The 15,595-nt window shown below is 51.5% G+C and overlaps 1 protein-coding gene across 1 annotated transcript; it reads right to left on the reverse strand.

Moving 5' to 3' along the window:
- Window positions 1-849: 849 nt before the first annotated feature.
- On the reverse strand, window positions 850-7,624 carry PRRT3 (proline-rich transmembrane protein 3). Its single transcript, XM_012646987.1, has 4 exons — window positions 7,552-7,624; window positions 3,572-4,640; window positions 3,211-3,366; window positions 850-2,624 (listed from the first exon to the last, which is right to left on the reverse strand). Exons 2-4 carry the CDS (start codon window positions 4,581-4,583, stop codon window positions 850-852), a joined length of 2,943 nt encoding a protein of 980 aa, XP_012502441.1. The 5' UTR covers window positions 4,584-4,640; window positions 7,552-7,624.
- Between the last annotated feature and the right edge of the window lie 7,971 nt (window positions 7,625-15,595).

Below are 15,595 nucleotides of genomic sequence, written 5' to 3' on the forward strand. Positions count from 1 at the left end.
CACTACCACCTTGGGGAAGTTTTCTAAAACCCTGGGAAATTGAGTGCTGCCCTGACACAGGAGTGGGGGAGAATGAAGCAGAGGGAAGACAAAGGAGAGGGTTGGCCCTGGAGTAGTTTTAGGAGAAGGGGGATAGAGAAACTGGCCTTAGGAGTGGAAGTTTCTGGGTTTGATACCATCTGTCATTTGTCAAAGGACCCTGGACTTTTGCCTCTGAACGCCACTTTTCTCATTCCTAAAATGGGCCTGATAATGCTTTCCACGCAGACTTAATGTGAGAATTAATCAGTGCAGGACAGATAGATGTTCGATAAGATACTGGTTGCCGTTATTCCAAAGCCTCCAAGGGTCAAGCAGTATTTTCTCTGGAAGTCCTCCCCTCCCCAGTATACACAGGACTTGGAATTACTCAGGGGCGAGGCCTCCAATCTCTGATTGAGTACAGAATCCTGGCATGGCCAGAGCGAGGCATGAGCCAAGTCCTAAGGGTTTATTTCTTTGGCACAGAGAGGAGAGTCAATCTGGACACGTGAGGCCCATCTCTCCCCACTGGAGAGTCTGGGGCACCTGCTGCCAGTTCCCCATGCCCAAATCCATGCACGTCCACCCTGTATTCCGCGTAAGCCACGGCCTGTGTGCAAAATACCGGCTGAAAAAAATAGGGTATTAAAAAAAACAAAGACAAAAAACGGGGCGTGGTGGTAGGGTGGGTTCACACCCAGCTGTCCCCCGGGGGCGCTGCAGTCAGGCGGAGGCCGGGGAATGCCAGTTTTTCAAACGCTCAACTGTCCCAGTCGGCCACGCTATGTGGGCATCCAGGGCAGGGTCCCAGTCCTGCGTTGGGACCCTTCAGAGTTCGATGGTATCGCTGGAGGCGCTGCGGGAGTCCCCAGACTTGCAGCGCGGCTGGACGTCGCCCTGGGGCTCCCCGGGCTGAGCGGGGGTAATGTTAGGGGCTGGGGTCGGGGCAGGCAGTAGCTGCACCGTGCTGGGCAGCTCATCTAGCGGTAGACTGTCCACTGACGACAGCCCGTGGCGCCACGGGTTCCAGCTGATCTTGAGTGAGCCCCTGGAGAAGCTGTCCAGGGAGCTGCCGGACGCCGCCGCGGCCGCTCCGTCGGGCTCGTCCACCACGTGCTGTGGGACCGGGCCGCGCACGCGCACGTCGTTGAGTGATCTGCAGCGGCTGCGGAGGAGCGAAGAGCCTGCGCCGTCGAGCTCGGAGTCGGGGTGGCTGCCCCGGCGCGGCCGCAGAGCGCCTCCAGGCGGCGGGGAGGCCAGGCCGCTCAGGCCGCAGCGCCGGAAAACGCTGTCTCGTACCAAGTGCTCTCGGAAGAGCGCGGCGTCGATGCTGCTGCTCAGATTGATGGGCGACGGCGGCCGCAAATCCAGCTCGCTCAGCGACGGCGCCGGCCCCACGCTGCTGCGGGACAGTCCCGGGCCACCCTGGGGTCCGCGACCCAGCGACGCAGCTGAGCCCCAGGCGCCTGAACTGGGCGTGGCCAGCTGCCCACTCTCCGCTGGGTTGCGGATGAGGCTCTTGCTGATATCCAAGCTGCCTGCGCCAACGCCACTGGGCCCCGCGTAGCAGTTATTGGGGCGCTCAGGCACCTCGCTCTTGCCCGATGGCGCGGGACACGCCAGGCGCAGCAGCTTAGCCCAGCAAGCGTGCTCCGTGGGCGGCCTGGGTCGCACGGCAGCCAAAGCGGCCAATGCCAGGGAGAGTGCCCATGTCAGCTCCAGTAGCCGAAGCCAGAAGTGGACGCCCCACCAGGCCCACGAGAAGCGGCCCACCCGGCCTGGGCCCGGGTACAGCCAGAGCGCGGCCGCCAGCTGCAAGCCGCTGGCCAGCAGCCCCAGCGCGCCCGCCACGGCCAGCAACCGCGGGCCCGGGCTGGCATCCCAGCCTCGCGACCCATCCAGCAGGCGGCGACGGCACAGGCAGAGCGTGCCCAGAGCCACCGTTGCGCCCCAAGCGCACGACAAGCCCTGCGCCAGGAGGTTGATCGCAGGCCTAGCCGACAGCAGGTCTGCCGCGAGCAACCCCACGCCGTGCGCCAGCGCCAAGGCTCCCAGCAGGAGCGGGTTCTGCAGCGGCTGTGGCAGCCCCGCGCCCAGGCCGAGCAGGGTCAGGGCTGCCAGCGCCGTGAGTAGCAAGGGGAAGGGCAGGTTGTAGAGCACTAGGCCGGCGCGTACGGCCAGCCGCGCCTGCGAGCCGTAAGGGTCCGTGAGCATGTAGGCGGACCGCAGCCCCGAAGCTACTAGCACCAGCACCGCGGCCACCAGTGCCAGCCGGGGCCCCGACGGGGCTGCTGCCAGCGCAGCCAGTGCCAACAACGCGGGCAGCAGAAAGAGCACCCCCACCCCGTAGACATGCAGCTCCCAGGAAAAGCTCAGCACCCGCCGCAGGGGTCCCCATCGCAGTGGGGGTGCGGTGGCGTTGGCTGGGGGGCTAGAGGCTGGGGCTGAAGCCGTGGAGCTGGCTGAGGGCTCTGGAGGGGGAGGCTGGCCCAGGGCTCGCTGCGTGGTAACTCGAATGAGGCCCCGGCGAGACGTTGAGGGGGCCTGGACTGGGGGTGCTGGGGGATGGCTTTGGGGGCGCCCCGGCCACTCTTCGGCTTCATCTGCAATAATAACAATATTAAAATAGCCCCTTGAAAAGAGTTTTTGATTTTCCATCATTCTTAAGTGTGGCTGACAAGTTATTTAACTTTTCTCAGCACATGTGCAAAATGGAGATAACAGCACCTACCTGATTAGGTTGTGGAGAGGATGAAATGTTTAGCATGGTGCCCAGCACCCAATAAGACCTAAATGGATGTGAGCTATCATTTTTATGAATGATCCCATCAGGGAAGTAGTACCTTGGCAGTTCCCTACACGCGCTGCATATTAGAATCACCTGAAGACTAAGGAATCAGAATTTCTTGGGATGTGGCCATTCCCCAGAGTTGGAGAATCACTGCACTAAATATATCCACGTTACACATAAGAAAATTCTAGCCCCAAAAGGGCAAATGACTTTTCCCAAAGTACCCAGTGAATATTAGTTTATCATCCTAAATTGTTTGAAGGATGTCCTGGCCAATTCCTTTAAGCAGCTGTTTGTCCCCATTCGCTCCCCACTGCTACCCCCCATATATACTTCACACAGGTTGTTAGTTATTGGACAGACTACTCCCTCTCCCCAACCCCCAGCCATGCCCTCACCTGGCTGCAGGGCCCCCACAGGGCTCTCTGTTTGGTTTGTAGTTGGGCCAGGGTCCAAAGGACCAGGGATCAGGGACTTGGGGGTGCCTGGGGCCTCCATTGCTCCTCTCACCCGTTGGGGGGAGATGGGGTCTGCTCCATTCATCTCTGCTATCTCTGAAATGAAAAAAGCAGTCATCACCTGCCAGATCCTCCTGCGGTCCTCAAAATCCAATCCCTTGGAACAGAGGGACAATCACCTTCATTTGCCAGAATGAGCAAAATGAGACCCAGAAGGAGGACCCAGACAACGGAGGCACCCAGCTGCCGTGGAACATTGCACCTTCCCAGCCCTGCTCAGCACCCTCACTTTGATACCCACCTGGCTTGGGCTGCCCATCCGGAGCCTCTGAGATAGGAGGACCTGTGGGCTGGGGTCCTGGTGAATCCTTAACATCAGGGAGGCCGGCCTGCTTGGGCGGGGGACCTGGGGAGCTGACTTCCCAGGCCTCCCCAGCTCCTGCCTTTTTGGGGGGCTCAACTGGCAGCTCTTCAGTAGGAGGAAGGCTTCTGGCCAATGGCAAGTCTGGCTGAGCCCCAGGCTCCTGAGAAGATGCCCCCTCAACTGCAGATACCGTACCAGCTTCGGGGGCTGCTGGATACTGCTGGGTGAACGGGGGGCCTTGTGCTGCCTGCTGCAAGTCCTCCTCCTGCCCTCCCTGTTCTTCCAGCATCGGCCTCTTGACAGTGCTTGAGTGGGTCACAAGAGTGTGGGGAGGGCCCTGGTGGCCAGAGTGAGAGGTGTGTGGGACCCTGATCTTGGCTTTAGCCGTCAGACCCTCATCTCTAGGTGGTCGCTGTCCTGCTTGGCCTCCAGGCTCCAGGGCAGGAGGAACTGTGGCCACCTTGAGTTGAAGTCTGGGAGTTGTGGGGATGACAGTGAGATGGGGGGGCCCCACGGGTTGTGGGGCCAGTGCTTCTTGCTCCAGAGGCTCCTGTGAGTCCAGAGGTCCTGTCCAGCCCTGGGAGCTTGGTCCTTGAGCCATCTGGAGGTCATCAGTTATTGGGAGTCGTTCTCTCTGAGCCCCAGGGACTGCTTTGGGTCCATGCAGGGCTGGACCAAGGGCAGCATCTTCAGGCTTTGCAGACATCTCTTCAGCAGGGGCGTGGGGGACATCGGAGTCCCAGGGGCTCTCATCTCTGGGGTTATTCCAGAAGAAGTCAAAGGTCTGGGGCTCTGAGCCCATAGGGCCCTTGGGGTGTGCTCTTGGGATCAGGTAGGTTTCTGAGTCTTCAAGTGGCTTGGGAAGGCCCCTGTTCATGGCAGGGCCAGCCCCCAGGGATGGCAACAGCAGCAAGAGGCCACACATACGACCCCATGGGCTGGGGGCCATGGTCTACACCAATGCCTGGGCCTAGAGCCCTCAACTTCCAGTCCTCACTGGATGAGCCTAAAAAAAAAGGAAAGAGGGATGACATGTCAGGGTTGGGGGCTTCCATGGCTTCCCCGAGGGGCTGGTGGAAAAGAAAGAAGAGTGACACTAGACAGCAGCTTCCCCCCTGCTTTTAAAACTGCATCTCTGCTCATGCCACATTCCCTGCTTCGAAACCTTCAGTGACTCACCAGTGTCCCCAGGAGAGAACACAAGCTCCTCTCCTGGCCTTCCAAGGCCACGGCCACACCAAGTTGCTCACCTGTCCACTGAAACCCAGTGGACTGTCCAACTCCCCACGCCTTCGCGCTGCTGTTCCCTCCACTGAGAACGCCCTCTCCCTTCTCCTTCCCTTGCTGAAATCCTATTCTTGAAGGCCCAGTTCAAATACGAGAGAAGTGGAGAGGGAGAGGAACGTACACCTGCCTTTCAGGAGGGGCCTAAGTTTGAATTCCAGCTTCTCCATTTCCTTGGTGAGTTACTTTACCTTTTTGCATCATGGTTTTCCTATCAGTAAAATGGGATAATAAGAGTATCTGACCCAAGGAAGTCTTATAAGACATAAGTAACAAAACACACACGGGCCAGGTCCACACCAGGAGTTTAATCAGCACTGGAGCCATTGTACTTTTTCCACGGTCCAGAAAGCGTTCTCTCCCCATTGCCCGTAAGGATTTCCACAAATAATGTGAACACATACTATGTGCCAGGCCCTTGGGATGAAGCAGTGAACAGACTGATAAGACTGCCCTCAGGGAGCTGGCATTCTAGGTAAGAGACAGACAATCAAGAATTTTAAATAAGGTGAGCTATTTAGAAAATAAAACAGTGTTAAGAGATAGAGGAATGAGCCGGGCGCGGTGGCTCACGCCTGTAATCCTAGCACTCTGGGAGGCCAAGGTGGGCGGATTGTTTGAGCTCAGGAGTTCGAGACCAGCCTGAGCAAGAGCGAGACCCCGTCTCTACCAAAAATAGAAAGAAATTAATTGGGCAGCTAAAAATATATAGAAAAAAATTAGCCGGGCATGGTGGCGCATACCTGTAGTCCCAGCTACTTGGGAGGCTGAGGCAGAAGGATTGCTTGAGCCCAGGAGTCTGAGGTTGCTGTGAGCTAGGCTGACGCCATGGCACTCACTCTAGCCAGGGCAACAAAGTGAGACTCTGTCTCAAAAAAAAAAAAGAGATAGAGGAATGAGAGGCTATTTACACAGGAGGTGCCAGGAAGCTCTCTCTGAGGTCACATTTAAGCTAAATGCTGAATAAGGAGCCAGCCATTTGAAGATTTGGGGGAAAAGCATTTGGCAGAGGGAACAAGTGCAAAGGCCGTGGAGCAGTCATGAGCTAGGTGAGTGCAAGAACTAAGCACACTAGTGCGACTGGAGCACTGCAGACAAGGGAGAAAGTAGTGGGAGATGAAATCAGGAAGTCAGAGGCTAGAGCACGAGGGGACTTGCATGCCACAATGAAGCCTGGATTTTATTCTACATGCCACAGGGAGCCACTGAAGATGGAAAACATGGAATGACAAGGTCCCATTAGTGTTTCAAAAAGGGGAGAGAGAGGCCAGTGCAAACACCCAGGTAAGATATGATGGTGGCTTGTTTCAGCTTAGACATTCCTCTGCCAGGAAGCCTTCCTCCCCTAACCCTCTTGGGCACTGGTCACCCTGGTCACATGTGTAATAATCTCCCGTCTCCTCCACTGGCCTGGGGCTCCTGCCTCTTTCATTTCCAACCTCCAGCCCCCTGCATATACGTGGCCCCATGTGGATATTCCCTAAAGCTTCCTGTGCTAGAGAGTCCTTAAGTGGGCTGGGGAGGCAAGAAGTGACCCCCATAGCCAGGAGAAGGGGCACAGTGGCTGCGAGAGCTGAGGCCTGGGTGTGTTTGGGGGCAGAGGCCCTACTCTTTTCCTCTCTGGGAAGCAGCTGTCCCCAAAGCTTCCTGGGTCTTGACCCCTGGTGGCTCACAGGCACCTTGAGAAGCCACTGAAAACTCCAGCTGCTCTCCCCAGGAAAACGCACAAGCTCACATTGTGGACAATTTCAAGGGATTCAAAGGCCTCTTAGGATTATCCCCTCAACCCAAGTTTAAACTCTGCCTTAAAGCCTTGTTAGTTCATTTCTCGAACATTCACCCAGCCTCATGGTCTGCTCAGGCTAGGTGCTGGGAACCCATAGAGAGGCCTCAGCTCTAGCGTTGGGAGCAGGAGTGAGCTGAGAGGGAAGGACTGAGAGAGCCCTAACATGGTTATTGGTTAACAACAGTGCTCCAGCGTTGACCTCTTATCCGGTTAGGCTCCTGTGCTAATCTTAGCTACATGTCATTGGACCCTCCTCCCAATATAAGCAGGTGTGGGTTTACCCAATTTCACAGGGGAGGAAACCGAGGTTCAGAGAGGTTGAGCAACTCGCCTATGATCACACAGCCAGCTGAGTGGACACACTAGGGGGGTTGTGAAGCCCACAGAGGTTCATCTTGCACGGGGGCCGAAAAGCCTCGCAGACGAGATGGTTGAGTTGGGCCTTCAATGATAAACATAACATCTGCCCACACCCGGTCCAAGAGATGTGGGCACCTGCGGACAAGGCGGAGGCTGGCCCAGCCCTGGGATCCCACTGCCGGAGAGATTTTGGGGGTTGGGGGGATTTCTCTGCCGCAGGGACTGGGGAGAGGCTGGCCTGGGGGGAGGGCGAGGGCCGCCGCAGGGCAGCCTCCAGGAGCTGGTCCATCTCGGGTTACCTCTCCTCCTCCTCCTCCTCCTCCTTCTCCTCCTCCGTCTCCTCTCTCCCTGGCTCCGCGCCTTCCCGCAGTGTCCCAGGTGGGGGTGGGAGCCGTGCGGGCCTGTGCCCCGCGCCAGCGAAGTGGGCAGCAGGCCATGCTCCCCGCCTGGGTTCCGCCATCGCCCCCTCCCTGGGCCGGCTGCTCACCTGGGCGCCGCAGCCCCGGCGTTCACCTTGCGCGCGTCCCTGCAGCCGCTCGCCGCGCCGCATCCTCCGCGATGCTCAGACTTAGCTAACCGAGCCCGGCGCTGCCGATCGGCGAGCCCGCCCACAGGAGCGCCAGCCCCGCTTAACTCTTTCCCGAGGGGTGGACTCTTCCAGTCCTGACCTCCTCTGGCTCAGGGATTCTCAGGGCTAAGAGCGGCGCCGGGGTCACCTCCGGGGGATGTGGAAATCCCTTCTGTAGCATCCCTGAACACCGGCAGCCAGTCTCTGCTTGCATACCTCACCGGACGGGAAGCTCGCTTCCTTTATACCCATATACCTATATCCTTTTACCTAAACCCTACCTACAGCCTGATGTGTATTCTTTAGACATTTTTCAATGCACAAGTACGTATACATATTAAACGGAAATGAGGTCATACTGTGCATGCTGTTTCTATAATTTGTCTTGTTTTCTCTTCACTTCACAGTGTATCCTGGCACGTTGTCCATGTAAGTATCTACACATCTTCCTCATTTCTCGTATCTGTTGTTGAGAATTCCAGCATATTGTCAGCTGGTAATTTTTCTTTATCCTGTGCCCTGTGGTTGGGCACAGGGTGTTTCTAGCCTTTTGCTGGCAGAAGTAATGGGGCAGGGGCCATTCTTACATAGACATCTTTGTGCACTAGGCCATAGTGTACCTGTTAGATAATTTCCTAGCTGAGGCATGGTAAGATCTATGGGTCTGCACATTTTCAGATCTGATAGACACTGTCAAAATGCCCCTGGTCCCTCTTTGAACAACTTCTGACATACTAAACGGCCATCATTAGGCTCAATCCATTAAGGGAAATCCACACGAGGAATACACGTGGTCATTAGAAATGATGTAGAATCTTCAGTGGCACGGAGAAATTTCCCATGTAGATTGTAATTTAAGTTTTAGTCCTTTGAATTATAAAAATAATATACGCTGATTATCTCAATGTATGCAACGCAGAAATCTTCAAAGAACAAGTTAATTTGTCTTACTCTTGGCCTCTCCAACTCTGCCTCCCAGATGTACCCACTGTTAACATCATCCTGTTTCCTTTGCTTATAAAAACATATATGTGCATTCATATTTTTTACAAAAATGGGATCGCATTATGCATATTATTCTGTAACACTGTTTTGCCCTAAAAGATATATATGTTGGAAACATTTTGAAGGCCATACGTATTAGCTAGACGCTCTTCTTTCAACCAGCTGCACAGGATTGCATAGTGTGAATGCATCGTCAGGCACACCGACATTCCCAGTGTTCCCCTATTGATGGATAACCAGGTGGTTTACAGCTTTTTTCCTACTGGAAACAATACTGGGGTAAACGTTCTGATATGCCAAGATGTACATTCTCACACACTGATACTCTGAATTCTCTAAGATAATTATTTGTATGATCCCATTTTGTTAGTATCTATGTATCTATTTATCCATTCATCCTATACCTAAGTATTAGAAGGTAAGTTGTGGCTTTTGTGATTTTTACCTAATTTTGCTCTTTCTGTTTACTAATATTCTATACACCCTGTATTTCTTTTGCGATCAGAAGTAAGAATAATAAATATCACCTAAAAAAGAGAAAAAGAAAATTCTTTGCAGGGTTCAACAGAAATCTCCCTCCCAGTGATTTCCCACCTCTGGCTCTCACAGAAAAGCAATACCCAGACTCCAGCTGTGTCTGACATGCTGCAGTTTGAAGAATGTTCAGTCCCTAATGGCTGGAAGACGGTGGGGTCTGCACCCAGCTCCGCTGACTCTGGGAGCGAGTGCAGGCTTTTCCCATTCACCATATCATCTGACCAGTCCTACTGTTTTCTTTGTTGGAGCCTTGTCAGAATTGTGAAGGCGTCTCTTACTTCTCTGCAGTCTTCTTCCTGTAGGCCAAAGAGCCCCAGTTTTTCAGCCTTTCCTTGTAGGCCAGGATTCTTGGGTCTCACCATTGTGGCACTTCTCCTGTTTGCTTCTTAACAGCTTAACAATGTCCCTCTTAGAGTGTAACTCTTGGAAATGAACCCAGTTGGAGTTGGGAATAAAGATGAATTTTCATCTCCCCTTTCCTAGATTCTACTCCTCCATTAATATGACCTCACACTAAATTAACCTTTCTGGCAGCCACATCGCTTTGCTACCCAATTGATTTACAACTAGGTCTTCCCATCTTTTTGTGTGCAGTTGGTTTCTTGACCCTCAATGTAGGATTCTATTAATACATTTGTTGTTTGTTTATTTTGTCTTGTTAGATACAGTGTTGTTTTTTTTTTTTTAGAGACGGTTTCACTCTGTCGCCCAGACTGGAGTGCAGTGGCACAATCATAGCCCATTGCAGCCTTGAAATCTTGGGCATAAGCCATCCTCCTACCTCAGCCTCCCACGGTTGTTCTAATCTTGTGAGAAGTTATCTGGATCCTATTCTATGTATAATAGATAACTGGTATTTTGGGGGACTGTTCGATGTCCAATCCCCTTCCTGACAGCATCCTAATTTCCTTTGGGGGACCTACCTCTTTTCCCCTGTGGGCAGTTTTGGTGGGAGGCAGTCCTAGGGGCCCACTAGCGAAGCTGAGGGGTCCAGATCCCTCCTCTCACTGCTCCTTGTGAACTCCCTGGCGAGCCGCCTTTGAAGACGTTGAGATTTCTGCAGCAGGCTCAGAGCTGGCCTTGTTCCCCTCCTCCGTTTCTCCTGAGGAAGGCTGGTGTGTGTGTGCCTGACCCCCAGTCCACACAGGACCATCTGGCTGCTTGCTGGCTGTCCTCTTTGGAGCCAGGAGCTCCCATCCCATCGTATTTCCAAACCACCAACTGGCAGGGGTTCTGAGATGCCAGACAAAGCAAGACAGATTAGGATCCCTTTGGCCAGAGGCCAAGATGCAAGCTGATCCTATGGAAAGAGAAGACTGGCTGGGGTGGAGGTGAGCGTAAGTGGGGAACATGAGGCGCCAGGTGTAGGTGGGGAGTATCTCGGCCCCAGAGGGAGCTCTCAGTACCATCCTGGATGCTCTGGGATGGTGGGTTAGATAAGTGGGGGATGATTCCAAGTATACAAGGGGTGGTCGATGTCTCCTGTTTACCAAGCACTTAGTCTGTCAAGAGCTATGCTACACATTGTACGCACATTATTCTTTTTAAGTCCTCACAACAACCATACGTATTGTGTTCTTCATTTTACAGATGGCTAGCTGAAGCTCAGAGAGGTTAAATAACTCGTTAAAGGTCACACAGCAACCAAGAGGCCAAGCCACAAGTCTGACTTCAGAACCAGTGCTCTTAATACTGAGGACACCCTCCTGCCCCTCTGGAAGAACTTCGGAGAGGAGAGAAGGGGAGATGGAAACCCCAGGGCTTCCAGGTAGCGCCTGATGTGCTAGGAGTTAATTCAGTCTATGAAAATCGGCCCTCCAATTTGGATCTCTGTTGAAAGGACTTCAAACCAGTAGAACTGAGGAGTTGGTAGGATCTCTGACCAGAAAGTACCTTGGAAGTTCCCAAGGAAAGAGGGAGAGAAGAAAAAGGCAAAGGAGATATGGCTGGCAATGATGAATTCTTCTGCTTAGACAATATCCAGGATAGTTGGCTGGCATTTTTGTTCTGGCTGGTCCCTCTGGCAGGCACGAGCAAATAAACAAAAGGCAGAACAGGTGGGAGATGGTGCAGGCTGGCGAACCTTGTCTGTGTTTTGCTCACTATCCTGAACTCTGAGGGCACAGGAAATTATATTTTTTTATTAAACTGGCCAAATTAAACCTTAAGGGTTCCTGGAGTCTTAACCCTTTCTCAGGGTTAACCCTCCACCAATACCAACTAAACAAACCTGATCTTTTAAAAAAGTTTTCTTTTTTTGGTTATAAATCTGATGCCTCCTTTAAAATCAATGGTTCCTTTTTGTTCTTTTCCTTTTTTTGAGACAGGGTCTCCCTCTGTTGTCCAAGATGGAGTGCAGTGGCATCATCATAGCTCACTACAACCCCAAACTCAAGTGATCCTCATGCCTCAGCTTCCCAAGTAGCTGGGACTACATGTGTGTGCCAACACTCCCGGCTTATTTTTTCTTATTTTTTGTAGAGATGGGGTCTCACGATGCTGCTTAGGCTGGTCTCAAACTCCTGGCCTCAAGTGATCCTCCCACCTTGGCCGGATTTACTTGTAAAATATTTCAACCCCTCAAAAAAAAATGGGTTTGGGACATACACTTAAAAATATTGGCAAAACGTTGACAATTATTGAAACAAGGTGATGGCCACATGGGATTTCATTATACTATCCTCTTCACTCTTGTGTATGTTTGAAATTTTTCGTAATAAAACATTACAAATGAAAAAGATTCACAAAGAAACAGGAGAAAGGAAAAGGTTGCACAGGGCTGGCTCAACTATTCTGTGAGCGGGTTGCAGGAACAAAACATTTTATTTATGAGGTGCTTGCCCATCTTGGAAGGGGCACTGCTACTGGACCCAGGTTTCTGAGCTCCGCTGATCTTCCCAGGCTGACCCAGTGAGGTAGAGGAGCTGAGAGAGTTGAAGAGAAGACGGGGAGGTGGGGGCCAAGGTGGGAGCAGGGCCAGCAGGAGGGATGGCAGGGCTGGAGGCTACAGCGCATGAGGCTTGGCAACACGCTGGCTGACCCCCTGGCAGTTGCAGGTATCTCCCCCAATACCTTCCATTCGTAGTCTGGGATAGCCAACAAGAGCCTCTCCTGGCCATGATCACCAGAGACCTTGATGCCAGCTGCTGAGGGTTTATTTATGGCCCTTCCCTACTCCTACTTCCTTTTAAACAGCTTTGAGATTGGATCCACATACTATAAGTCACCTACTGAAAGTGTACTATTCAGTGGTTTCGAGTATATCACAGTTGGGCGACGATCGCCACATTCAGTTTTAGAACATTTTCATTACCCCAGGGAGAAACCCACACCCACTAGCAATTACTTCCTATTCTTTCTTCCCCTAAGCTCTGCAACCATGAATCTGTCTTCTTTTTCTGTGGATTCACCTGTTCTGGACATTTCATTAAAAATGGGAACATATATGTGGTCTACTGAGATTGGATTCTTTCTCTTAGTATAATGTTTCAAGGTTCATCTGTGTTGTAGCATCAGTATTTCACTCCTTTTATCACTGAATGATATTCCATTGTATGGATATACCATATTTTACTTATCCATTCATTATAGCTGACGGACATTCGGGTTGTTTCGCACTTTGTGGCTATTATAAATAAAGCTGCTATGAATATTCGTGTATATGTTTTTGTGTGGACACATCTTTTCATTTCTCCTGGGTATGTATATCTACCTAGGAGTGGAATTGCTGGGTTATATGGAAACTTCATGTTTAAACTTTGAGGACCAGCCACATTTTTCCAAAGCGCCTGCACCATTTGGTCCCATTTTTACAGATTGGGAGACTGAAGCCCAGGGAGGGCAAGTGTCACATGCAAAGCTACGCAGCTGAGTGTGAGAAAGCAGGAGCTCATCACCTACATGGCCTCAATGTCATGCCCCTCTCCGACCTCACTACCATCTCGCTCTTGCTCCAGCACTCTCCATACCCACTTCTGCCCCTCCATGTCATTCGCTGCCCAGCGGCAAGTCCTTTCATGTCAGTTCCTGCAAAAGCTCCTTGCTGTCACCGTCAGGATCTAGTTCTGCCTCTGAGGGATGACTTCCAAGCTCCCCTGCCATCTGGCCCTGGCTGCCTCCTTACATCTGTTTTCTGAGGCAGCTTTATTGAGCTTTATTCATGTCGCAAACTATTCACCCATTAGAGTGTACCCTCCACTGCTCATCAATGTCTCTTTATATTCTACACCTTCAGCATCATGCAGGTCTTGTTTCGATTCCATGAAAACACCACTACCTTTGAGACTTTGCACACACTGTTGCCTCTGCCTGGCAGTCTTTCCTTGTGTATTTCTCTGGCAAATTCCTTGTGACCCACCACATCTTAACTGAGATGACACTTCTGTCGGGAAGCCTTCCCTGACCATGCAGGTTAGTTAGATGACCTGCAGGATGTTTCTACAGCCTCCCAAGGATCGTCCCTGTCATGGCATGTAACACAGAAGTCTGAGTTACTTACTTACTTATTATTGATTGATTGCTTGAGACAGAGTCTTGATCTGTCACCCTGGGTAGGGTGAAGTGGCATCATCATGGCTCACAGCAACCTCAAACTCCTGGACTCAAGGGTTCCTCCTGCCTCAGCCTCTGCAGTAGCTGGGACTACAGGTGTGTGCCATAACACCCGGCTAATTTTTCTATTTTTAGTAGAGATAGGGTCTTACTCTTGCTCAGGCTGGTCTTGAACTCTTGAGCTCAAGCAATCCTCCTGCCTTGGGCTCTGTATGCAGCATAAGTCTGAGCTTTTAAGGTCTGTGAGAGTATTTTGTTTGTGTGCAGTGCCTGGTAACAAACATTCATTATTTGTTGAATGAACAGAAAGACCTGAAAATATCTAGCATGGCACTGAGTACATTGTAGAAAACCAGTAAATGTTTGCAGACTGCATTACCTCCAAGAACAGGGGCAGTACTTCCTTTTGGGAACATTCCAGACAGTCTGGGTGATCAAAAGGTAAAACAGTATTGCTTTTTCTTGTCTGGTACCCATGCCACTTTTTTTTTTTTTTTTTGAGAGACAGGATGTCACTCTGTTGCCCAGATTGGAGTATGTGGCCGAATTATAGCTCACTGTAACCTCCAGCTCCTGGGCTCAAGCGATCCTCCTGGCTCAGCCTATCAAGTAGCTAGGAATACAGGAATGCACCACCCCACATGGCTAATTTTTAAATTTTTTTGTAGAGAGAAGGGCTCACTATGTTCCCCAGGGTGGTCTTGAACTCCGGGCATCAAGCAATCCTCCTACCTTGCCCTTCCAAAGTGCTGGGATTATAGGTGTGAGCCATTGTACCTGGCCCGCCTGGTCCACATTTTTACTTTTTGTAGAGACAGGGTCTCGCTATGTTGCCCAGACTGGTCTCGAACTCCTGGCCTCAGGTGAGACTCCCACTTCGGGCTCTGAAAATGCTGGGTTTACAAGTGTGAGCCACTATGCCTGGCCCTATGCCACTTTCTTCTGGCAACAGTATCCCGCCCCAGTTTTCCTTTGGGGAATCACCCCTATCCTACCTCAGTCCTTATAGTTTATTTAGGAGAGGCTAAGCAGCTCTTGGAATTTGTACACGACCCAGATCAATTAGATGCAATTGTGAGTTTTGCTAGAATTTTTTTAAAATGGGTTTTTTCTTTCCACTGGGGATACTAAACTGGTGTCTTCATGAGAAGACAGATTGCCCAAGAAGAGAAGAAAGCAGACTTGAGAAAGCAACTGAGTCCTGATGACATCATTTGAGGCCCTGGATCCAGCTGTGCCTGAAGCCAACTGACCCAGTGGACATTTTGTTAATAGTTGAGTCAATTTACATTCGTTTTTAATTGCTTCAGTCGAGTTCAATTTCTGTCACCTGCAACTGCAACATTCCTAACCCAGTCAGTAATACTCTGTCTTTCACATACACGCATGCCCATCATATACCTTAAAGACTAGAGAAACTGAGCTGACTTTTGCCCTAAGTGCACGTTGACCTACTGTCCTCAAATCTAGGTTGTCATTATTCTTTTTTCCTCTAATCTACCTCAGAGAAAGAATAAGTTGTCATTTTTTTTTTTTTTTTGAGACAGAGTCTCACTCTTTTGCCCGGGCTAGAGTGAGTGCGTGGCGTCAGCCTAGCTCACAGCAACCTCAAACTCCTGGGCTCAAGTGATCCTTCTGCCTCAGCCTCCTGAGTAGCTGGGACTACAGGCATGCGCCACCATGCCCGGCTCATTTTTTCTATATATTTTTAGTTGTCTGATTAATTTCTTTCTATTTTTAGTAGAGAGGGGGTCTCACTCTTGCTCAGGCTGGTTTCGAACTCCTGAGCTCAAACAATCCACCCGCCTTGGCCTCCCGAGTGCTAGGATTACAGGTGTGAGCCACCGTGCCCAGCCAAGTTGCCATTTTT

The sequence above is a fragment of the Propithecus coquereli genome, unplaced genomic scaffold, assembly GCF_000956105.1.
Source record: "Propithecus coquereli isolate 6110/MARCELLA unplaced genomic scaffold, Pcoq_1.0 Scaffold107, whole genome shotgun sequence".
NCBI lineage: Eukaryota > Metazoa > Chordata > Mammalia > Primates > Indriidae > Propithecus > Propithecus coquereli.

What these genes read in the sequence shown, in the direction of transcription:
- PRRT3 (XM_012646987.1), bottom strand. Translation starts at nt 4,583, where the DNA reads ATGGCCCCCAGCCCATGGGGTCGTATGTGTGGCCTCTTGCTGCTGTTG. An exon ending in GGATGGGCAGCCCAAGCCAG is followed by an intron (nt 3,367 to 3,571) that starts GTGGGTATCAAA and finishes TTTTCATTTCAG; the next exon opens with AGATAGCAGAGATGAATGGA. An exon ending in TGTGGGGGCCCTGCAGCCAG is followed by an intron (nt 2,625 to 3,210) that starts GTGAGGGCATGG and finishes TTATTATTGCAG; the next exon opens with ATGAAGCCGAAGAGTGGCCG.